The 25,599-nt window shown below is 33.2% G+C and overlaps 3 protein-coding genes and 1 non-coding gene across 7 annotated transcripts; 2 read left to right on the plus strand and 2 right to left on the minus strand.

Moving 5' to 3' along the window:
• Positions 1-1,369: 1,369 nt before the first annotated feature.
• On the plus strand, positions 1,370-5,508 carry LOC7490211 (UDP-N-acetylglucosamine transporter ROCK1). The gene is made up of 7 exons (XM_002310527.4): positions 1,370-1,641; positions 2,140-2,188; positions 2,287-2,513; positions 3,119-3,317; positions 3,397-3,540; positions 4,665-4,739; positions 4,877-5,508. Exons 1-7 carry the CDS (start codon positions 1,514-1,516, stop codon positions 5,036-5,038), a joined length of 984 nt encoding a protein of 327 aa, XP_002310563.1. The 5' UTR covers positions 1,370-1,513; the 3' UTR covers positions 5,039-5,508.
• A 4,894-nt stretch (positions 5,509-10,402) lies between these two features.
• Positions 10,403-14,778, minus strand: LOC7456910 (BTB/POZ domain-containing protein DOT3). Its single transcript, XM_002309942.4, has 6 exons — positions 14,447-14,778; positions 14,208-14,277; positions 12,886-13,772; positions 12,514-12,778; positions 12,302-12,430; positions 10,403-10,979 (listed from the first exon to the last, which is right to left on the minus strand). Exons 1-6 carry the CDS (start codon positions 14,632-14,634, stop codon positions 10,605-10,607), a joined length of 1,914 nt encoding a protein of 637 aa, XP_002309978.2. The 5' UTR covers positions 14,635-14,778; the 3' UTR covers positions 10,403-10,604.
• Positions 14,779-19,466: 4,688 nt separating this feature from the next.
• On the minus strand, positions 19,467-24,673 carry LOC7490210 (uncharacterized). 4 transcript variants are annotated; one of them, XM_024604886.2, is made up of 8 exons: positions 24,528-24,673; positions 23,995-24,112; positions 23,826-23,896; positions 23,063-23,324; positions 22,250-22,537; positions 22,030-22,126; positions 21,607-21,715; positions 19,467-19,775 (listed from the first exon to the last, which is right to left on the minus strand). In XM_024604886.2, exons 4-8 carry the CDS (start codon positions 23,135-23,137, stop codon positions 19,697-19,699), a joined length of 648 nt encoding a protein of 215 aa, XP_024460654.1. In that variant the 5' UTR covers positions 23,138-23,324; positions 23,826-23,896; positions 23,995-24,112; positions 24,528-24,673; the 3' UTR covers positions 19,467-19,696. The 4 variants fall into 4 exon arrangements, 3 of the variants coding, with proteins under 3 accessions (XP_024460654.1, XP_006380418.1, XP_006380417.1); XM_006380356.3 differs by lacking the exon at positions 23,063-23,324 and having other exon boundaries at positions 24,385-24,639; XR_002982767.2 differs by lacking the exon at positions 23,063-23,324 and having other exon boundaries at positions 19,734-19,775; positions 22,026-22,126; positions 24,385-24,641.
• LOC112328278 (U6atac minor spliceosomal RNA) lies at positions 19,891-20,020 on the plus strand. Its single transcript, XR_002983033.1, has one exon. It is a non-coding gene; the product is annotated as a U6atac minor spliceosomal RNA (small nuclear RNA).
• Positions 24,674-25,599: the final 926 nt, after the last annotated feature.

Here is a 25,599-nt window from a genome sequence, read left to right on the forward strand (position 1 = left end):
CTTGTTTTTTTTTTTTTTTTAATCACAAACACTATTTCATAATTTATTTGAGCATTAATTTTGCAAAACCACACTATTAAATGAGAAGTAAAAAGACTTAATAAAAAAAACGACGTGAATAAAACAAAAACTTATTTGTTGCTGATAACCTTTTCAAATATTTGAGTAATAAATATACAAAGATTGGGGGCTAACTGTAGATGAATATGTTTTGTTTTTATTTTTATTTATTTGGATTCTTATTTAGAGAAATTAGTGATCGGGTGATAAACCAACATCTCTAGGTTCATTTAAGTGCTGAGTCCAGATATGTATGGGTCTGATGATCTATTAGACATAACACACCCTTGGGCTCAGCCCACACACATATGGTTTTAGCAATCTGCCAAATCCAACACCCCTAGACTCATTTAAGTGTTGAGTTCAATCATATACGAGTATGATGATCTATCAGACCCTACACCCCTAGGTTTAGCTAAGCATTGAGCCCAAATATGTATAGGTTTGACAATTTACCAGACTCAACATCCCTAGACTTAGCTAAGTGCTGAGCCCAATTATATAAATATATTTTTCTTTTGATCAAGTTAGAGATATCTTTTTCTTTGACAGAGAAGAGGTAGGAAAGTGATAAAAAAAATGGTGAGAATTGACTATAAGAACCTACTGGAATTCTTAGAAAAGAGGTTAAAAAACCTCTCTTCTCAATGATATATTTATTTTCAGAGTATCTCTTTAAAATATCATAGTATTTTTTTTTAAAAAAATACTTACTTAAACATTGAATAGTCCTTAAATCCAAAAAAAAATAAAAATTCTTTTACAGGTATTAAGTACCAACTACCAATCAATTTGCTAAGGAAAAATGAATCATATTATTAGAATTAAGAGATTATCTAACACACAAATTTTTTTGAAAAATCACTTGAATTTTTTAGGATATTATTATTAACTTATGTTATAAATAATGTGTGTTTCCAATATGAACCACATATTTTCAAAAAATTAAGAAATTAATTTATGTAGTTATGTGTTTCTGAACCATGATGTTATTAAAAATACATTTCATATATGTAATGAAATTAAAAATTATTCTGAATATATGAAAAGTTTATGATATATGCAAAACATGCCTTGGATCCATGTAAATCAAGTCAATATGCTATGAGACTAAATTTTTATTTTATTTTTAAAAAGAGTAATTTTATAACGTGATATACTATTAATTATTTTTTGGTAAAAATCAGAGATATTATCATCACTTTTTGTAAGTCATAAATTTTATATATTTTTTTTATATATATTTATTTTTTAAATAAATTTTAAAAAATTAATAAAATATTACTAATTCTCCATCCTTAAAATTTTCCGGGCCGGAGGAGGAGTTGTTTGCCTAGGAATGAAGGTATTCACTTTTCTTGTGGATTTTAATTTCCACAGCTGACAGCATAGGAAAAGGCAACAGAAAAAGAAAAGTAAGAAGAAAGAGAGCGCGCCTAAAGTCTCGCCAAAAATGGTGACGACGAAGCTAAAAGGTGGAACCACCAGGTTGGAGAGAACGAACCCAAGGGTTTGGCTATACTCCGTTTTGCTCACTCTTCAATACGGAGCCCAGCCTCTCATCTCCAAACGCTTCACCAGGTCCTTTCCTTTCCTTTCCCTTCTAATTCCAATTTCCAACGGCTTTTACTTTCCTTTCTCTTCGATTTTCTTGTCTTTCTCGCATTGATTATTTTCTCTTGGAATTTCATCAATTCAACTCGCTTTGTTTTTTCCAAGTAAATTTTGCATTAGAATTCGATTCTCTTTATACCTTTAATGAATTTGAAATTAAATTGTTGATTGATTAATGATTGCCTATTTTGGTACAATTTGAGGAAGCATGATCAGGTTGGTCATAATTTTTACAAAAATCAGCTGGTCTGTTCTGACTAATTTTTACTGATTTCGACGGTCTTATTGCCTGGAAAATTTGTGAATTTGTGCTCAATCTGGCTTTTTTGCGTTCGTTCTTAAGCTACCCCAAGCTTTAATGGATCCAATTTATTATGATCTTTGTTTCCTTTATATGTTAACAAATGTTCTTGGCATGTGTTTTTCTATGAAATGCTAGTCACTAATTAATTGAGTTTCATGCAGACGTGAAGTAATCGTGACTACATCTGTTTTGACATGTGAGTTAGCTAAGGTAAGTCATGTTCCAAGTACATGAATTTCGTTTTCATTGACTTTTTTGTTTATATTTAAACACAATGATCATCTACTTTTTTCTTTTATTTTCTTCAGGTTGTATGTGCCCTAGTTCTCATGGTAAGAGATGGTAGTTTGAAGAAAATGTTCAGCCAGTGGACTTTGGTTGGTTCGTTGACTGCATCCGGACTTCCTGCAGCAATTTATGCGCTGCAAAACAGCTTGCTGCAGATATCATACAAGAATCTTGATTCACTCACATTTTCAATATTGAACCAGACAAAAATAATTTTTACTGCATTCTTTACATACATAATGTTGAGGTATGTTTTTAAATTTCTTTTTTGTGGTCCGTTATTCATCTCTTTTGGACTATATTAAGTATACAACAACGATTCTCAATGTCCAAGCAATTAACATCTTATAAAACCTAGAAGCCATTTCTTGTTTAGGTTTATTTGAATCTTGGCTCTTGAGTCTGTGCTATGCTCCACCTAATAACTGCCTCGTTGATTTTTTTTCTATTTTGAAACGAGTTGCTTACAGATTGATATCCCATAGTGGCTCATTAGTTAGTGTAAGAAAAGCTACAAGTTGTGATTTACAGATCCCTGTCACTTTATGTCGTTTTATAGACTTTCATTCCTTGTTCTTGGTGGTTCAAGAATTCTTGAAATATCATGCCGACTAAGCTGGTATTTTAAGTCATCTTCTATTCTGAAGCTACTGTATGACAACCTTTCTTTGGATATTTTTTTAGTATGTGCCTGCTTTTAATAAGCCACCGTCCTTGATTGTAATGTGGCTGAGGCAACATCCAGGCAGTAGAATATGAGAAGCCACATACCTGTACATGAAACTATTTATGATAAGTTTTAGGTTGGTATTGGAAACTCCTTTTACATTCTTCTCTGGTGGGAATGTGCAGGCAGAAGCAATCAATTCAACAAATTGGGGCTTTGTTGTTGCTGATAATGGCAGCTGTTCTTCTAAGCATTGGTGAAGGCTCTAGCAAAGGCTCTAGCAGTAGTGACCCTGAGCAAATTTTATTTTATGGGATCATTCCGGTCCTTGTTGCTTCTGTTCTCTCTGGTCTTGCTTCAGCTTTGTGTCAATGGGCTTCTCAGGTACTTTAACTTGTATTTAAATGATCTTACCAGTGTCGTCTATTCCCAACCCTTCCAACGTTATTTCTCTTCATTTCAGGTTAAGAAACACTCGTCGTACTTGATGACTGTAGAAATGTCAATTGTTGGAAGCTTGTGCTTGTTGGCCAGTACCACTAAGTCTCCAGATGGAGAAGCTATCAGACAGCATGGATACTTTTATGGTTGGACTCCACTAACTATGGTAATGATCTTACCCATAATGCAATTGTTCTCGAAGATAACAATGGCATACTTGGCAAAATATTTAAAGTGGCAATGGGTTGGAGTTGGAATATGATTGATGGGAGTTTCAATTTCAAATCTTGCCATGAAATAGAAAACAACTCCAATTGGTTTGTGATTCTCTCTCTCTCTCTCTCTCTCTTTTTTCCCAGTTGAGATAGTTTTCTTGTCTGAAGGATGGAGAAATTGTCTATAGATCATATAGTCTTTTCCCTCTGTTTAAATCTTTTACACTGACACAAATATAGCTGGATGGTAAAGCTCATACATCCCGGGCGGTTGTTAGTGTTAGGATATCTGCCTGAAGTTGGAATGCTTTTGATTTGCTGTCAATCTCCTGTGACTCATCTGTTTCTTTCAGAGACAAAAATTTTTGCTTGTTGTCCTTCTGGTTATGCATTGACTCTTCGGATTTTTCTTCTTCTGGTTACTCAAGAAACATTAGTAGACGGCTTGTCATTCTGTGGGCTGTTAAAAGTGTCCACTTACTAATATAGTTTGACAGCCACAAGTGCATCTGGCATTGCATAATGCTTCAGATTGGTGAAATTTATCTGCATTTTATATTTGAAGTAGGAATATTTTGAAATATGATGTATTGAGATTGTTGAGGTGTAGAGGAAGATCTAGTCATTAGTTTATCCAAAGAGAGCGTGTTTAAATTGTGATACAGTTGGAAAAAGTATTTTGAGTAAAAAATCAGATTTGAAATATCCTGCTTTTTGGGTTCATGTATTGGATCCCAATGACACTCAAAAACATGGTTTTTTGAATGCACAAATCTCAAATAAAGCTGAATGGGACAGATGCATTGGGTGGGGTGTATTGGGTTGATAGGCTGTGGATGTGAGGGATATTTTGGTTTAGAGTAGTTGTGAGTTGATATAATTTATATGCGAGGTTTTATATTCCCCCAGCTTCTTCTCTTGGAGCCTTGGCAGTATTGCATTCTGAATTTACGGAGCCATTATTATTCTTGTCAGTTATGTTAGGGTGCATTTTCAATTTTTCTTTGGATGGCATACCTGCTAACAGCTGTATCATGTGGTTTAACATTGAGAAGTTGTGTTTCTTTTGTTTCAGATCCCAGTTGTAGCCAATGCTCTTGGTGGAATTCTTGTTGGCCTTGTCACAAGCTATGCTGGTGGTGTGAGAAAGGTAAATATAACATTGTTAAAGTGTATAATTTTTATCAGATAATGGAAGCCAACTCTAAAGATATGGCTTGGAGTTTCCTCAATTATGAGTTATTAAGACAGCTTTTTATCTCCACAAAATTTTCTCGATGCGTGCAGGGGTTTGTCATTGTTTCTGCACTTCTTGTAACGGCCTTGCTTCAGTTCATGTTTGAAGGGAAACCACCTTCAGTGTACTGTCTTGTGGCTCTTCCACTCGTCATGAGCAGCATTTCAATATACCAGAAATATCCATATAGAGTTAACAAGAAGGAATCATAATCACATTGACCACAAAAGGGAAATCATTGAAGTAGCCCCAGTGGATAGAGGTTGCTTTTGGTTTAAAATTTAGGCATCTCAACTTGTAGATGGAGAAAGTACTGGTATTTTAAAGAAGTTTCTCCATAGCTACCAGATAAGGAGACAATGGCGCAAAGAAGCACTGCTTTGTTTTTTCTTCCCCTCAAAATTGTATGCAGTCTTCGTTCGACAAAATTCAATACTGATTTCTAGCAAAAGGAAGAGAACAGGGTACTGATTTGTGATCCCTTTTGACTGTGGATGACTAGTGTTCTTTAGAATCTCAATCTGTGTTTTGAAGCCCTTGTCAACATGAATATTTTCTTGTTGCACGTTGTGAACTTGACACGAATGGATTTTATGTAGAAAACAAAACCCATGCAAGGGTGTATCCTCTCTCTCTCTCTCTGTCGGAGAAATGCAAGTTTGATCTTTTTGTTCTTTGTTTAGTTGTTTCCTGTTGGGATCTCGTATTTCTGCTGATGTACTCCCTCCACCCATGCAATGATGGTGGAAGTCCAAATGCAGTTCTAGAAAGTGAAAAGGAAATAAAATAAAAAAACATAGCTACTGGATCAATAATATTAGAATTACATGATGAATTTTTTTATCCAAATAATTTTTTTTGTTCCTTCAAATATAGAGATATATTTAATTTTAGTTGTAAAATCTATTTTGGTTTTTTATTTAAAATTCTTTCAACTCATAGCATCATTATTATGTAGAATATAATATAATCAAATTAAATTTTTATTTTCAATATCAAATTAAAAACTAGCATTCAAATAATCATGAACTACTAGTTTTTCTCTTTCATAAACTAGAAAAACATTTTGGTTATTTTTAAGTACTTCAAATTATTATTAACTATCTTCCAATTACTTTTACATGGATTAGATTTACGTTTACTCATTATGCTGAAAACATAAGATACATTTGATCTTGTACATAACATTTTCAAAGGATAAAGAATTATTTTCATCATATATCTCTCAATTTGTGTTTTAAAACACATATCTTTAGAAGTACGTATCTTATATGAAATAGATAAGTATTATTTTTTGGATTTTTCCATGCTAAATCATTTTAGCATCTTGTCTATATACGTGGATTGAGACAATCCAAACAACCTTTTAGATATATCTTTGTAGATCTTTATTTTCAGTATATAAGTTGTTTCTCTTATATTCTTCATGGAGAAATTATTAAACAATCAGATCTTTACTAAGTAGAGTAAAGAAATATCATTTTCCATTAATAATATATCATCTACATATAGTATTAGAAAAATAACTCAACTCCCATTAACGTTTTTATAAACACAAGGCACATCCATGTTTTTTTTTTAAATGAAATCAAACTATGTGATTATTTCATCAAAATGGATATTCAAACTCTTTGAAGCTTAATTAAACCCGTATGTGGATTTTTATAGGTTGCATACTTTATTGAAAAATTTCTTAGATTCAAAACTTTCAGGTTATGTCATATAAACATCTTCTTGAAGATTCCCATTCAGAAATATAATTTTTATATCCATTTTTCAAATCTTATAATCATGATATACAACTATAATAAGCAAAATCCTTTTAGATTTTAACACAATTATCGACAAAGAATGTTTCATCAAAGTCAACCTATTTGTCTTAATCTGTTACATTTGACAACTAGTTTAGCTTTGTATATTTGTACATTGATATCTATGCTAGTCATTCTCTTAAAGACTCATTTACATCTAATGAGTTTCATCCCTTCTAATGGATCAACCAGGTCTATACATGGTTGGTGTACATGAAATTAATTTTAGATTTCATGGCCTCAATTCATTTTTTAGAATCAATATCAGATATTGGTTCTATGTAATTGATAGGCTCATCAAGTATGGGCAACTCGTTATTTTCAGCTTCCATGAGAATTTCATATCATATCTCATTGGCACATGACGTGTCCTACCAAATTTAAGGATTTTTTTTTATGTTTCTTGAGCTTCAAGTTGAATATAAAATATTGTAGCCTCAGGTTCAAGTTCTATTTGGATGTCGATATGTAGTTCTGGAACTTTTTCAAGTTCTATTTTCCTCTCCTTGCTCATTTCAAGAACAAATTATTTCTTTAGAAAGATGCCATCTTTTAATACAATCATTTTTGCTCAATGAGGTGATATACATATTATACAATAATTTCTTATAGATATCCTAAACTTATATTTATTTGACTTAGCTTCCGGTCTTTCAAATACAAAACGCTTCATAGAAGCATCACATTTTAAATATTTAAGTGTGATAAGATTGGTCTCCTACCATTTCATATCTTATATGAAGTCTTATCAATATATTTTGATAAAACCCTTTTTAAAATGTAAGCAGCAGTTTATAGAGGCATAGCCTTGGAAAGAAGATGAAAAGTCTGTATAACTCATCATGGAACATACCGTATTCAATAAAGTGCAATTTCTCCTTTTAAAAACTCTATTATATTGTGGTATTCCAGAAGGTGTCTATTATGAGATAATCTCATTCCCTTTTAGATAATCTTAAAAATACTTGTTGAGGTATCCATCCCCTTGATCCAATCAAAGTATAGTAATACTCTTTCCAGTTTATTTTTCAACTTTATTTCTGAATTTTTTAGACCTTTCAAATAATTTAGATTTTCATAAAATACACATGATTATATCCAATATGGTCATCAATGATGAAACATGTAAATCCATTTATGACACTAATTGTTATTGGTCCACATACATATGTATGTATTAGACCTAACAATTTTTTAGACCTTTCACTCTTTCCAACAAATGGTGTTTTGGTTTTCTTACCTAATAAACAAGTTTCACAAATTTGATACGATTCATAATCAAAAGGATAAAAATATTTTTATTTATGTAACTTAGTGATTCTTATTTCATTGATATGACTTAGTCTGCAATGCCATAAATAATATGAATATTGATTATCTAATATGTTCTTCTTGCAATTTATATTAAACTTGGACATTTCAAGATCAGGTATATACAAACTATTTATATAAGTATGAGATCCACAGTAAACATCATTATTATAGAAGGAATAATATTTGCCCTTAATAATAAATTCAAATTCATTCAGAAATGGATACTATGTTTTTAAAAAGTGCTAAAATAAAATAACAATTATCAAATTTTAGTATTAATTCATTTGAAAAAATTAATGCAACAACTCCTACTTTATTGATAACTTATAGGTTCACTTTACCTTTATTCAATCATAAATACACATAAAACAAAAGCTTCAATAAGCTTTTTAACCTTCATGGTTGTAAGTTAGTCTTTGTAGTTCCTCTTATAGTGGTTTTCCTCGTCATAATGATGACAAGTACACTTGTCATTCTTGATGCCCCAAGTAGGCTTCTATACTTGGACTGCAAGATCAAATCAATGCTTAACTCATGGTCTATGACAAAGCCTAATTGACCCAATTTCTTAAAGGAGTGAGTCATCTTTAATACATGAGTATTTACCAAGAAACCCTTTATCATCTTACAACGAAACAATTTCTTAGAGGTTTCATACCTCTCAGTGCATCAAGCAACTCTTTAAGATGCATAATTATTATTTGAGCATCTATATTCTCATGTTATGTTTGAAGTTTAAGTGATATGTTGGATAACATCACACATATAGCATGCTTATTATCATCAATATGACATTGATATTCAGTTTTAACTTCATCATCAATGTCCTTATTAATAACGAGAAGAATATGATTTTCAAGAACATACAATATTCTTTCTTTTTTTAGAACAATTCTCATATTTTAATACCAGTCTAAAAATTTTGGTTCAGTCAATTTATTATCATCAAGTATGCTACGTAAGGATACATTTATTTTTACTCATAATAATTTATTAACTTGTTCATCTAAAGATAACAAATATTGGTTTCATGCATAAATATTTATAATAAAATTTAAATAAGATCTTTAATTATAATTTGATCTTCCACTATTTCCCTACAAATTAATAGCTATCATAGTTAATTTAGAGAATCTCGCTTAGATCTCTTGATGAGATATGATCTCATTTAATTTATATGACCTTACATAATTCAACAAATCAAAATAAATTAAATTATATGGATAACATAACTTATTAATCATATCTTTATACAACTTCTATATTAATTATGTAACAACTCTTTGTTTAAACATATTATATATATTTTGCCTATCAATTCTATATATTTTTATATAAAAATTATAAATAAATTATTTATCAACAAATAAATTTAATTAAATAAGTAAATATTTCATAAAATCATTATATGTATTAAAAATTTTAATGATCAAAAAGAATTTTTTACAAGTATTAATTATCAAGCACCAAATACAATTTATTAATTACATAAATAAAAAAAATTATAAAAATACTGAGACCACTTAACTAACCAGTCATCAAACCTAACAACCTGGTTACTATGCTACTTGAATTCTTGATACTTCATCACATATTCATCAGAGCAAAGAAATGGTACACAGATTGGGAAGAAGAGTAATCAACTTCGCAAACCTTCCAATAAAGATCCTAATGCCAACAACATATACGAACATTTACGAAATTGCACTGAAAACAATCCCTTCAGCTTCCAAAATCGAAATCAAGCGCGTCCTCTAATCACTCAAAGGCTTCCAAGTCGAAAAGGTACGCCCTCTTAACATGGAATGGAAAAAGAAAAAGACGCGGCGGATTACTCCTCGCCAAGCCTGAATATAAAAAAGCATACATCACGCTTAGAAATCCGCTCTCCATTTCCCCCAATTTGTTTCCTATTAGAGTTATTGAGGAAGAGAGGTAGCGAATGAGTAAGAAGAAACCGGAGAATAGTTTTTCTGAGGACAATAGAAGTCAGTGGCGATGGCGGGCATGGATGGCGTGGTGGTCGTGGTGATGTGGTGGCGGAGAAGGCCAAGTTTCCATGGAGCTCCATGAGGAGTGCTACTGCTAATTCTAGGTGGTGTTGTTTTTTGGATTTTTTATTTTTTAATTGAGGAATGAGAAGTATTGCCTTGATTTCGGTAAATTAGGGTTTATCGTGTTAATTGTGTTGGAATTTATTAGACTTATTTTGATTAGAACTGCTTGGAAATTATATAGTATGAGAACAAGAATGTTTTCAGATAAATGGTAATTATAATAGTTTTTAAATTAATTAGAAGTATAGCTGTTGTTCTTATATTCAGTGCTCTGTCGAATGCTAGTGCGAAGCAAAGTTTTTGTTTTGGTAGTTGAGTTTTGTTGAAACAAATTTTGTTTTGAATTATGGATATGGTAATATGCTTTAGTGAGTGGGATTGTTAGGAACGAGGCTGCCGTAATGTACTGGAATTATTCTATTCCTTGCAAGCCTTTTTTTTACATCGGATGAAACCACAACTTAGTTGATTATATGCTTTGACAAGCAAGATGTACCCAAGCTTGTTCTTACAGGTGAACTTACCCTAAGAAAACAGTGTTATTGATATCAAACAAGAATTTGTGGGGGTGGGAGTTGGGCTTGGTGACTAGAATTTTATGATATGGATAGTCGTCTTCTGAAATTGATTTTGCTACCAAGTGAATTTGATCTCTGGTGTCCTTCTCCACCTTCATTCCCATCTAATTTTCTATGGAAAAGAGCTGATGTTCTGATCTTTGTCCACCCAAAATTCCAAGCTGATCCATTTCTATGCTTGTTGTTTTGCTTTTCATATTCATGTTGCAGTTCAGAATAGTCCCTCTGCAGCTCTGTCATTTGCGTCTTTACGTTCTCAAGTTCTGCTCTTAAGGTCATGATCTCAGTTTTTGTTGATGTTTGAGTTATTTCCTGTTCTGAGTTGTTATCACTTGCTGCTGGTTCTTTTCCTTGCATTGCTGCCCTCATCTTTACTTGCTCTGAGAACAACACCTGCATGTCCATCCCATCTTAGATCAGAAATGTTAATTTTGATGAAACATTAAAGTCTGCCTTTCACTTTGTTTGGTCCATGCATTTGCACATCATGCTATCAAGGTTTGTGATTCACACGGAAAGAAAAATTTAGAAGGCCTATCCTCAAGTTATTTGTTTTGAGAATATCTGTTCAAAGGCATGCAGACGCAGTGTTAACAGCTTTTGTTAGGAGTGGTTTTTGGTTTAACCTAATGTTTTGAAATATTGTGTATTGCCGCTCTGCTTTTACAATATCAGCAATTTTGTCATGTGGAAATTTGGGGTTAACAATAAAGCTAGTCAATTAGTCATTTAAAGTTTCTTCAATTGTTGTGGTTATGTCTTGTATAAAAGTTGGCAGTCTTTCAAATAAACAATCTGAAAGAAATTATTAGAGTTTGGAGTTCCTAGAAACAGACTTAAAGTTCTGGTTGAGCTCAACAACAAACATAGTGCAACTTGCATTTACATAGATCACAAGGATCCTATGGCTAAAATGGAAGTCAGTGGTAGTAAATGTGATTGTTTTGGACAGTACATATTATACCATGTAGCTTTGGTGTCCAAAAGTCCTTAACTGCAGCATTTTCATGGTATCTCAGAATCGTGTATTGGGTTATTTTTAGGTTTTATGTAAATAGGTGTCATTCACTGAGTTCGTCCCACCAATCTTGTTTTTGATCCAGAGCCCCTTTTAATTTACAGAGAGATAGAGCTGGAAAGACTGTATATTTAAGAAGATGAAGTTAGTAAAGATCAAGTAGAGTATAACCTAATTGGATGGTTTTTCTTTGTGTTGATGATGGTAAGGGCAGTTGGCAGCTTGAGTGGAATGCAAAGAATGTAGTTCAAGGTGTTAAAAAATGTGTTAGTGATATCTCAGGCACAGTAAAGTAAAATCAGATAACAGACCCCTATGCTCTGGGAATACAACTGTTGTTGGTCAGAAACTTTTGAGAGAGTATCGGATTCTGCAAAATGCGTTGTGTTTTTTTGGCACTTGGGATGCTTCTCAAAACGGGGCTAAATTGATCTAACACCATCTCTTAGATTTTTCCTTGCCTTCTAAATAGCTAAACTACCAGTTTGCTACAGCCTTTGTTAACCATTGTAGATCCCATGATCCTCTTTTATACTTGCCATGTGGCTTGTGGCCTCTCTTATGGCTTTTGATTTAATGACTGAAAGAAGACATTAAATTTACAGCTTGGGTACATGGCAGGCATATTTATTTGATTTATTGCTGATGGATAATTGGATATCATAGATTTATAGTGGAAAATGGTTGTATATTTTACCTGAATCACTGTTCTTAGAGGCAACCTATCATTTTGTGCTGCATGCATGCGCGCATCAAGTGATAGCTTCCCACAGCTCATTATTTTGCATAGCCTTCTTTGGTCGTACTCAGAGAGCGAAGGATGAGTCTGGAAAGAACAATAGAGTTTTTAGCTTCGACTTATTGTTTATCTAAAAGGACGGAGTACCAGAAAGACAACTGATGGCAAACCTTGAGATAGGTGTCAATGGCTCTATAAAGACCATCATCACATGACCGAGCTCTCTCTGGCAGGGCGTCAGCCAAAACTTGAAATTTGGTAATGGAAAGATTAGGGTCCTTTGCTACCTCAGCTAGGTAATTTTCCAAAAGCTTGCTAACACTTGATTTCCCTGATGTCGGTGGCAGTTGTTGCTTCTCTTGTTCATGCATCAAAAAATACTCCACCATTCTTTGTACCACATCTGTGTTGTGCATTGTTTGTTTTTCAAGTGACCTATATGAATATACATGAATGATAATTAGCGAGGGTGAAAAGACTTGCCACAATTTTTTATGCAAGGTTAGGCAATCTTAAGGAGACTGGGATAGTTGAATACTTACTTGACCATTTTCCCCTGATCTTCACTTTTATAATTAGGAATCAAAAGATCATTCACATTGGCATTCTCCAACATCATCCCTGCTCTCTTCTCAAGCTCTGCAATCAAAGCTTGGGATGCAGAGTAAACCATTGCCATTTTCAACATCTTCAGCAAGAACTTACATGGGGCTGCTTCTGGTTGAGAAGGAAGTATGCTTACTAGGCTTTCAATAATAGATTTTTGCTCCTTGCTATGTTCAATACCCTCGTCCTCCTTCCTTCCGATCAAAATACTGAACTGCAGTTCATTCTTTCCATACCCATACCCTCTTAGTCCTTCTAACTCTGCATCCATGCCTGGCAACCATCTATCTGCATATCGCATGATACATTTACCTATGATCTCTGGTTTTGCTCCCCTTGCCCTTATTGCAGTTATAATTCTCATGAAATGATCAATGCGAAGGGAAGCCACATCATCAAAGCACCATCCTTCATCATTAACCATTGAATTGTCTCTAGGAGCCTTCCATGCTATTGAGTCACAACATCTTCTAACTATTTGAAGATTTTCAGCCCATGGAGATAAAGTTTCGCATGATTTGAGAACAGTGATGGTGTCTTTCCACGATGAGAGGACTACAAATGTGAGGAAAGCTTCTGTCTTTGAGATGAGATTTCCATCATCAATCTCTTCACTCATTTCTAGGAATTCTGATGCGCATCGTAGTGGAGCACTGTTGCTAGGGTTTAAGTCTAACGGGAGACCATAACAGAATTTTAGAATGATTTTGAATGCTTCTGATCCACCTGGGAAGTTTTCAAGCTTGAGTTCGTACCCAAAATTTGAAATCGAAGGCTGAAGTTCCAGGCGGCCTATGTAGCCACATTTTGATACCAAGGGATACTGGATCAGGATAAACAGAGGAGTTCGCAAATAATGTCAGTTCATTCCTTACAGGCAGTGAGTGTATTAGATCCATCAGTGTGTTATTTAACTCTGTCTTAGCCATAGGTTTTAACCTTGTCAGGTACAAAGAAAGGGAGTTCACCATAATTAGCATGTGTTCATGCCTTGAGAATTGATTTGTTAATCTTCTACATGTTTACACTGCTCATAAATCAACTGGATGAACAGAAGGGAATTATTATGTTTGACTCTGGTGAGCATAGATGAAGTCACTTTAGTCATGGCGTGTTCTTAACTTCACATGTTGTAAATCTATCTCCTGTTCTTTGTGTGTGTAACTCTAGTTAATGGACAGACCTAGTTATAATTTTGTCTAGTGTTTTGATACATAGATAGAGAGAGGGAAATGACTCTACACGAGCTGTAAGTTACCTTGTGAACAGTAAAAGTGACGTCTTGAACTTGAATCGATAGATCTGTAGCGATTTGGGAAGTAACAACCCTGCGCCATCCCGTCAGCGGAAAAGAAACAGAGAAACATTAGCAAGAGAGACAGGCAGCTTGAAAACAAGGAAAGGACCAAAAGGAAAGATGTCTGCCTGGATATTCTAACATTAATTTAGTCATGCTAGCAAGCAGTAGGGCTGTATCATGGTTGATTTAAGTAATACCATGAGTTATCTTTCTTTTGGATGCTATCGGCTATCGCAATGACTGTAGTCGGAACTACGATGCTCTGGTTGTGAGCTTGATCAGTGCCATCAGAATCACTCTCTGAGCTTTGTGATTGAACTACAAGAAGGGACTTCTTCATGGTTACAATGAGGATGTACGGCATTGCTGTGAGGGCACCGAACATTTAATGGCGAGGACATGAAAGGAGAAAGTGGGGCTCGATCATAAATGTGAGATGTGAGTCTGTGGCTAGTATGGGAGGAGCACTGTTAGGCAAGTATGGGATTTCAGGGAATTCTGATAGAGATCGCTCAAGCTCATGGGAAAAAGAATGTTGGCATTGAATAGTCAATTTTCATCCACGCATTTGTGTACCGGACCAGTGTATTATTATTATTATTTTATAAATATAGGTGTCTAGATCAACTTACCTGCACCTTAACTAATCTCTCGAGACCTTAAAATTAACAATTATTTAAATTTTTAATAACCCTAAAGTTTGGAAACTTAAATTAGTAATCTCCGAGAAGTAAATTTAAGATCTAATTAATTAAATTACATTAACTACAAGTCCAAGATTAAATTATCAGAGTTATTACAAGTCCAAGATCAAATTAATTGTGTTACACTTATCAGAGTTAGTACCAATGAATTATTGTGTGGCTCCATCCTGGATGTTACTTTCCAGCACTTGTCCTCTAACTCTGGTGTGTGGAATTATTGAGAGGAGGTGAAACTCTGCTTGTGCTTACTGTGCTAATCAAATCCATTTTATCCGTTAATGGGTTGCCTGAAATCACCATCGCATCCGTGCAAATGCTGTACGCTGTACGAGTAGAAACTCTGTCGGTACAGATGCATTAGAACTGCTCAATCTCAACTATATCCAATATATATATATATATATATATATATATATATATAGACTTTTGCTCCTACTCTCTCTTGGAATTCAATTCTTCACTACAGAGAGAGGAAAACAAGTCTTGAAGAAGAAGCAGCGATGGTAATGTCTGGTTGTGGGAGTGTTTACTGGGGAAGGAAAGAAGGTGAATCGAAAGGAATTGTGGTTATATTTGCATGGATTTCGATTCATGAGAAACTTTTGAATACTCAATTGGAACAATATCCATTTGTGTTAAAAAAGTGATAAGAATATTAATTTATGTAAATGTAAAAATAATCATAAGAAACAAGTTTAATTTGAGCACGATTTATATTCTATTTTTTTTTCTTCAAATGAAAAACAATGCAATACAAATATATTTTTTGGTTTAAAAAAAATTGTTCTGAGACTTTAATAAATTAAAATGTTTTTCTTTTATTTTCCACTGAAAAAAAGAAAATTAAAAAAAAATATTTTTTTGGTTATTGAACAGGGCCTTACATTTCTTAAACAAAAAAAATTACATTGAGGTGATAGTCAATTGTAGTCAAGAAATTAGTTAATTATCTCTGACATTACAAGGACTAATTAATTACTTTCTATAAACCATTCGGGTATAAGTTACAGTTTACCCTAATTTTTATCATCTGCAATATCATGATCAATTTACTGCGCCTGAGTTTAATCTGCTCCTGGACCAACTGTGCCTGCAAGGTCTGTTTGACCCGCCGATCAGCTTACCTTTTCCACAGCGAGTTTCTATTACAATTTAATTTTTAAATTTTTTTTATTTAAAAATATATTAAAATAATATTTTTTATTTTTAAAAAATTATTTTTAACACAAACATATTAAAACAATTTAAAAATATTAATTTTAAACAAAAACAAAACACAGTTCCCCAAACGGCACCTTAGCCTTTCCTTCACAAAATTCATTCCAGAACCTAAAATGTATCCTCAAAAAATAAACTCAAGAGCTGCAATGACTCATTCAACCCTTGATAAAGAGACCAAAATTCATCTCGCTAAGCCTTAGAAGATTTGTCGTCAGTCTTTGCAGAACCGTTTTAACATTTTCTTCTTCAACTTGTACGTTCTTCTCTCGTTTGCTAGCTCTTTCAGAAAAATCCCTTTACAATTGATGGATCTTCGTACTACGGAAATGATATCCTGGACAAGAAAAATTAAGAAGACGAATCAATGTCTGCTATTTAATATACCCGCAGCAGCAGCTTCTCTCAGGAGCCATGGAAAGATTTTCAAAAGATTAGGGCAATTACTGTGTGTGTTTCAGGCAGGGTTACCAAATCTGAAATCTGGGTTCATGATTTTGTTATATATAAAACCCTAATTTCCATTTTGCATTAGGATTTCCCTTTTCTTTTCCTGCTCGGAGTTGGTCGAAAAATAAGGTGGTAAAGATACATATAGTTTTTTCTGCAAGTACATAATTAATCCTAAGAGGAAGTGAGATTTTTTACTAAGAACAGAGAGATAATAATCCAAAATGTTACTAGTCCACTCCATGGAACCTAGCTAGTTGGTCATGATCTGTCAACATATCTGTGTTGTTTTCTTTTCAGTTGAAATTTGAGCAGGAAGAGACCCGAGTGCATGCGCACCTTGGGTTCGATTAGGTATGTGTGCGGTTTAAAGTTGACAAACTTTTTCCAAATAAATAAAAAGACAAGGAGTTAAAGACAGAAAAAGCTTTGGTGCACAGTTGTAAAAGCAGTCTCATCGGATTGTCTTTGCCGGCCCGGAGAGAAAAAAAACCTCAAATAAAAGAATGGATCGTGTTCATCACAGCTTAAAATTAAAAAGAACACAAAAAGAAAAAAGAAAAGAAAATAACACATTAAGTTCAATTATTGACCTTGCCAATTGAGTGTGTTAGATGCTAGCTTTTGAACGGGTGAAATCATATAAATCTGTGGGATAGCTCGTCAAATTTGTGCTAACTATTTTTCTTTCTTGAACAAGAGGCCGACTAACACATAGGGATATCCCTCCCTAAAATATTAAGTTCGCTATACTAAATTCAAATTGGCATATAAAAGTTAGATGGTATGGGAAAATTATTATAAATCAAGAGAGTTTTTACTATAAATTGTAATAGTAGTTTCACTTTCAATTTCTCATCTTTCCGAGAGTGGATAAACGTTTCTTTAATTTTCTTCCACAAGGTTATTCAGATTTTCTCAATTTTCAAATATAGTTAAATAACGTTTTTAGCTTCAGAAAAGACAAAAAAAAAAGCTTTGCCTTGGAGGATATTTTTATATTTTTACATGGGCATTTTGTGTAATTAAAAGGACCATGAGAGCGTTTTAGTATTTTCACGATGTATTCGTTATTTTTCACTTGAAAAGTTGCGGGCGCATGTTTCTTACATTCCAACGAGTGAGCGGCACCTGCGCCATTAAGGAGACGCGTATGACGCTTTCCGGTGGCCAGATCTGGAAATTCATCATCTAACTGGATGTGCAGTCGTGCCCTATTACACATGGTGTGGCACGTGTAGACAGATAATGGTTGGATTGTAGTCGATGCTCGAATGTTTGCATTTTTTCTTTCTTTTGTCTCTCCTGACAACTAAAGTGCACAATTGTCATCTTTGTTTGTTGTTTATAAAATTAGGCATGTTTATCATACCAAGACACGAGTATGACATGGTTGTCAAACCAAGGCACGACGGGTCTGGCAGACCCAGGCACACGAGTCTGGCATGGCTGCCACACCCATACACATGGTTCTGGAATGGTTTGTCAGCCCAAGTCACTTAGGTCTAGACCCAAGCACCTGCGCCTGGCAACCATGCCAGACTCGCACGCTTGGGTCAAAAAATTTAAATTTTTGTAGTTTGGACTGCAAAAACAAACACTGTTTCATCGAAACATGATTTTTCATTCATATGTAGTAGAAATTAACTACAATTTCTTTTGTTTATGCAACTTATTTTATAAATTTATTATATTCAAAGAGGAAAGAATGAAAAAAAAATATTGAGTTCTAAGTGATTTATTTCAAGTCTTCAAAAATAAACTTCTCTTTTTGTATGCATTGTGGATAAAAATATTAATTTTATGTTTCCATCCAAGTGTTGGACAGATTTTTAAAGGCTTCATGCTTTTTTAAATTTAAGATGTTGCATGATCTAATTGTCAAAGTTTGTTACAAGGAGAATTTATTCTATATTATAACTATTAGTATATATGAAAATTTGAAATATATGATCATAAGAGAAAACTTTTGAACTTTTGAAATGATACATTATGTTGTAGGAAAAGAAAATACAATATATGTAAAAGACTTATTGTTCTTTTGACTATCTTAATTTGTGCAATTTTGTAGATGATTTCTTCACTAAAATTCGAGATTAATAAAAAACAATTAAGTGAATTTTACAGAAGCATGTGGTTAATGTCCCAAAATAGAAGAAAAAAATATAAAAAAGATAAAAATATATTTGATTAAAAAGACAGCTAAAAATACAAAATTAATATGTTTTTAGAACAATTATAAATGAATTCATGTACTTTAAAAAATAAGACGCTGGTTTTTTTCTTAACAATATATCAAATGTCCACAAGGAATCATTAGTTAGATATCCTGAGATCATTCAATACAATTACATGTCCACAAGGAAGCTTGAGAGCTTTTAAAATAGCAATTTTGCTTGAATAGCTTGTCTTAAAAAAAAATTTTGTATATCCAAGATTTTTGCTTCTAGAATATATAAAGGAAGATATCTCCTTTTTTTTTGTGTGTGAAGCTCTATATTTCTAAGGACATTCAGGTCTTTTGCAGATACTACATGAGATTATTTTATTGATTAATTTTTATTTATGAAATCTTATATTTATAATAAGATAATCTTAAATATCTTTTCCATTGGCCAAGAAATATGTAATGACCATTTATTTTTCATATCATTTATTTAAATTCTAATTTATTTTTTATGTAAAAATAAAATAAAAATAACACAAATTTTGATAGGTAGAAAAAACAAATTTTTCTACACCCCAAAATAACTGTTTGCCTTATATCTGAGAGGGTAGACTGATTATTGCCAATAACAAAGCTGTTGCTTCCATGCTTATCTTATGAACACTACTGAGTTCAAAATTGTGAAAGGCAACAAAATATTATAGGCGATCATAGCCCCCTTTGGTTGTAAAATGCAGTAGACGGTAAATCAACTAAATTGGAATATAATCACTACATATGTACAGGGACACCCTAAAAAGGGAGGGAAAGGAAAGGCACAAAAGAGAACTCCAGCACCAGTTATTCACAATAGATAACTTAAAATGGCAAGTTCAAGCATGAACTAGAAGCACAAAGGCGTAAATCCATTAGACATTGACATACCCATCAACCGTCTGCCTCACTCTCAGTGTTAGATATATCAATATCAACGTACCCAAACTTGACCTGGATTAAAGAAAAGAAGCAAGAAAAAAAAGATGGTTAGTCCACGATTGAAAATTAAAGGAAAATTTCAGTTCCTGTTTTATGAACATTACTAAGACAGGGAAGAGAGAGAGAGGTGTTCGTGGAAAGGAGAGATGGATGGCAGCTCCCCTGATAGAGACATGAACAGCTTCTGTGCTTCCCTGTTACTGTACATCCGGTCTAGGCTACCAACCAACTAGGTAGATCGCTAACCCAACTTTATTCATCGATAAGAAACATGCAGAGAGAGATGTGAAATTAAGCGCATACTATGCATGAAAGGCCATGTCGATCAAATATGAAGTGGAGAGGGCATAAAATCTGCAAGTCTTATAGGATTTGATGGATTTATAATATCAATAGCCAAGCATGATAAGATTTTTTTTTATGATTTTTGCATGAAGGGGTTGAGAAAGACGAGAGAATTGAAGACTGGAGATTTTTTTTTTTTTTTCAGAAAACTAGCACAGTGCCTGGATTTTTTTGGGTGAAATAGCATGGTAAAAAACTTATTCGGGGATATAACACAATTCATTGAGCTGCGGCACGACCAAAATAAATTTTAAAGGTTGCGGCAGCGTCATTGCCACATCCTTTAAATTTAAAAAACAAATTGTTCTTTACATTAATAAAGATGATTGTCCCATGCACTTCACAAAAGAGCTATTTTATTTTGTTTCTTGCCTTGACCATGTGAACAGAAAGAAATATCATATAGTGAAGTGCATGGGACAATCATTTTGTAAAGTGCATAACCAAAATGATAAATTTCATTGTTGAAGTGCATGGAAAAATCATTTGTTCCCACTTCACAAATTAGAAATCACAGATTCCCATGCATAACCAAAATGATATTTCATTGTATTCATTCCAAGCAAGAAACACAATAAAATAGCATCTGAGAAATGCAAAGAAAAAACATATTTATTAATGCAAAGTACAATTTTTTTAAAAAAAAAGATTAAATGCGCGAGAATGACAGCAACTTTTTTTTCAAATTTAAAGCATTTAAAATTTAAATTGGTCGCAATGACTAAATGTGTTATTTCCCCAAATAAGTTTCCTATTGTGCTATTTCCCCAAAAACATTTGGGCATTGTGCTAGTTTTGAAAAACAAACTCAGAAGACTGGAGCAAAACATGATTTTTTCTGCTTTTTAAAGTTAAAATGGACGACTTTACAGTTATAAGATGCTGTTATTGCCATTCAGAATGAAATGTTGTTACACATAGTATAATAGTGCAATGAAATAAAGGACAAGACCATTTTTTTGTTAAACCATCATTATACCATGGTAATCAATGGTCAATGGCAAACAATCTTCAGGTCACAAGCTTTTCAATTCTTGATGATTGATGATCCTACATTGGACAAGTGATATTACAGTCTAATTTTATCCTTAAACATCAGGTCACAAGCTTTCCAATTCTTGATGATTGATGATCCTACATTGGACAAGTGATATTACAGTCTAATTTTATCCTTAAACAAGCTTATCTACACAAGTCCAATTAGGATTGCAGCCCTACTTTCATGTAGATTTCCACAGAAGTATCCATCTTAAACATAAAAATGAGTTACTAATTGCAGAACATGGTCAGTAAATGATGATCAGTGCAAAAAGAGTTTGAAGTTAATTACTGTCTATCACATTTTCAGTCCACCTTACTAGATGCATGTTGGCAATGCATATACAACTATGGGAGGCACCGGAAAACTTAATAGAATTAATGAAGCACTGAGGTGGAGCAAAGAAAAAGCAACAACTAAAACTTTGCTGTATAATTAGCTTTTGAATTTAGAGCTTACATGATTGAGAATAGGAGAACAATTTTTCTTGAATCAAATGAGGATGCACGCTTATATCTTCTCCATCTGTTGTTTGGTGTATCATGAACTCTCTCAGTGAATGACTTGTCTGTTAAATGAAAGGAATTACTATCACAAAGTAGATTCTCATTATTGATGCAAGCAAATTCTGCTGGATTAATACTAAATATGAAAAGAGGCGTATGCAAAATCATGGGGACAAGATGCCACAAGCAGGAGTAGGTGTGATAAACAATTTGCATCTCTTAAAAGAATAACACGACAACAAAGTGTCAATCCCAAACTAGTTGGGACATCTCTTTAAGAGAATGATGGTAACAAATCGTATGTGAATAGACTATCATGAACATATCCAATTGGATTAGATGAACAGCAGTGATGTAATGGAATATGCTTACATGCCTTTAGAAATTAACTTCAGCAATGATGATCCATGATTTGTAAAAAGTTGCATGAATCTCCCACATGTTTTCAGGTTTGCCTGTCTCTGCACCACCCCCTGCATAATGATGTAAGCAAACAAATACCAAAATTAGAGGAAGACTGACAAATCTCACATTGAGGCTAAACAAGCAAGCACTTGAAATAAAACAAAACATAGCAGACCATCCATGGAACTTACAGTTAATGGATCTTCGTTTTCTATACTTCCAACAGTTATACCACCAGATTTGGGTTTTGCAATAGTTTCCATCTCAATATCTATATCCACAACGCATGGTGAATAAGAATCTTCACTTTCCATCTGTAAATCAATGAAGTTATGGCAACTGAATTGAGCATCTAAGCACATCTGCTTCTTCGGTGGTAAAGGAAGCTCTACAAAGCTTAGAAAGGCTAGCTGAGATGTAAATTGTGAAGTGGTCTTGCTTTCCTCGGACAGCATCGAAAAATCAAAGACATCTTGGCCCTAAACAAAGGTGAAAAAACTTCAAAAGATATGCACAATTTTAATCATATATGGCTGCTAAATGACCATTATTGACCATCTCATGAAAAAGAAATGAAAGTTTCAATAGGGACAAGGTTCTTCATGAAAGAGCGAAAAGGGAGTGCTAACTCAAGCAGTTAAGGTTAGGATCACAGTATTCTTGTGTACAGAATACTTTGATTTGGGAATGACAGAAAAGAGTCACTAGTAGCAAAAAATTGTGTAAATATTGTCTTCAAATTCCTTATTGGCCTAGTGTAAAATTTTGCAAGACCATACATATCATGTACAAGCCTCTTCATCAATTAGTTTAAAAAACCGAAGATTGCAATCTAAACAAACTTAATTAGACAAATGTATGCCATATCGTTTATACATATGATGATCCTGATCATCCTCATAGTATTCATTAGTTCAAATCTAACAGGACTTACAATCTAAAGAACAAAACTGTCTCAGAGGAATCACCCTCTGAGACAAGGATATAAGGATTAGGAATCGTACAAAATAATATGTAGGGAGTCTAGCCTCAATCAAGTCTTCATCCAACAACAGAATAGAACAAACATTAAGTACCATTCAGTTGTCTTGATCCATTGATAAGATTAAGATCTATTCATTTAAGAACAGGAATCGATGTTTCCTTGATTCTTCCTTTTATAGAATTTCTAGATTCACCATATTGAGCAGTATATGGGTTGCAATCCTTGGACTCTTTGTCTGCATATCTGTATGTACGTATTTCAATCAACCTGCCAAATAGACACTGCACTGCAGAATGCTAGATCATTTTCTATAACGGACTATTCTAAGTAATGTCGGAAAGATCACCAAGGAATCACACAAGCATTGTTCCAACAGCATAGATATGAATTTGTCTATAAAATGCAAATATACAAAGAAAATTATATCCAGTCCCCTAGCGTCAACTACTCAGCATTAGAACAACGTTTTAGAAAGATTACTATAATGGCATGATTTTTCTGCCATCAATGACATTCTACCATTATTATGAAAGAAAATGTGTTGGCTAGAGCAAATCGAAGCAACATTTCACCGCTTGGCCATCCTATTGAACATCAATTGTTATCTTGTCAGAAGTTTTGAATTAGTTAGCACTAGAGGTGGATTTCTGAGCTCAAGGATCGATGATCGGGAGGTAACACTGATTGATCATAGTAGAGCTCCTATTGGCAAACCATCATAGACAAAAAAGGCTTAAGAGGCCAGACAATACCAATTACTATCTTAGCAAAGACGAGCTTACATGTGAATTGCGAAAGGCACATTTTTCTTCAACCGGAAACGACGCCTCATCAATGATTATAGGCAAAGCATCTAATATTCCAACACCAAAAAAAAAAAAGGCTTCCATTAGCTTGCTACATGTATTTAAAGCAATTAATCACGTAATAGCTCACTAAAAACACCATTACCTAAAGAACAATGCTGGGTGACCTCGTCAAAACTCGGCTTTAGTGACTGGAAATACGAGTCTCCAACAGGCAAATCGCAACTTCCATCAAAATTCGCAGCTGGAAAGTACTCGCTTTCCTTCATGAGACAAAAAAAAAATAAAAAAACAAATTAACTAGCGTTAGGGAAGATCTGCTTGGTTACTGAGAAAAAAAATAAGAAAAAAATAGTAAAGATAAATTAAAAGAAGTAGAAACCAGCAAAATAAAACAAAAAATAAGAGCGTGATTAACTAGCTAAAACTAAAATGTAGCAAAAAGGGAAGTTGTAGCAGCCAAGTTGTTAACAAAAAAACAGAGAAAATAGAGCTTCTGAAGCAGAAAATGAAGCGAGGAGATCTAAATTCTGACCTTGGTGAAGGAATCAGTAGCCATTGCAGTATGGAGAGAGAGAGAGAGAGATATTCCAGAGAAAAGGCAACTTCACATGTGTGCGTGAAATAAATATACTAAACAGATAGGAAGGAGCGAGAAGTAGAGAATAGAGTAGTTACATTGAGAGGAGAGGAGAGGAGCGGAGCGGAGAGGAGACTCTCTTTATGTGGCAGTGGCACGGGTTTCTGTAGATAAAAATGAAGAGACAGAAAAGACTCAGTTACTGGTGTCTACTGATGACATCTTTAAAGAGGAAAACAAATAAAGCTTCTCTTTTTCGCTTATATGACTATATTGCCCCTTCAAAGTCTTTTTATTACTATTATGTTTTTTTTTCTTTTATATATATATTTTTTGGATGATTGTAAAAGTTGTTTTTTAAAGTATTTTTTATTTGAAATTATATTAAAAAATATTTTTGATATCAACATATCAAAACTATTCATAAACACTAAAAAACTTAATTTAAAATTAAAAAGATTTATTTTTAATATTATCCCATCAAAATAATTTAAATATATATAAAAAATTATTTTAAAATAAAAATAAATTTATAAAATTATGGTTCAACCACAACGCAGCTTCCAAGATTTTATAACGTGAAAAAAAGAAGAAGGGAGAGGGAGGCATCATATGGATTCACATATGACGACAAATTAAAATAGCATAAACAATTCGAAACCAATCCATATCCCCCCATGATTTGATATATCATTGTTTTTTTCTGTCCGCAATTTTTATTTGCCGGCCTTAATATTCATAGGGGGCTATTTTTTACTTATTATTTTTTCTTTAAATATAATATAATATAAATTGTTAAAAAGAATTTTCCATGTCCTGTAATCTCATAGTTGCAATTACTATTATAAAAACTCGGCCTGGATCTAGGGTAATTAAAATGCTTGTTGATTTAAAATCTAATTAAGGTAAGATTTAAAATAAATAAAGTAAAAATAGACATGGATAGAAGTGGTTGACTCGATAAATCAATTTATGATCCAATTAAAATTTAATTAGATTTTTTTATAAAAAAATTTCAAAACAATATTATTTTAGCTTTAAAAAAATCTTAAAACAATATTGTTTTAAACAAACTTGGATTAACATGCTCAATATATGCTCAATATATGACTTGAAACTTGAACTGAATCGAGTTTAATAATTTTGGTTTGAAGAATCGTTATATTATAA

The sequence above is a fragment of the Populus trichocarpa genome, chromosome 7, assembly GCF_000002775.5.
Source record: "Populus trichocarpa isolate Nisqually-1 chromosome 7, P.trichocarpa_v4.1, whole genome shotgun sequence".
Classification (NCBI taxonomy): domain Eukaryota; kingdom Viridiplantae; phylum Streptophyta; class Magnoliopsida; order Malpighiales; family Salicaceae; genus Populus; species Populus trichocarpa.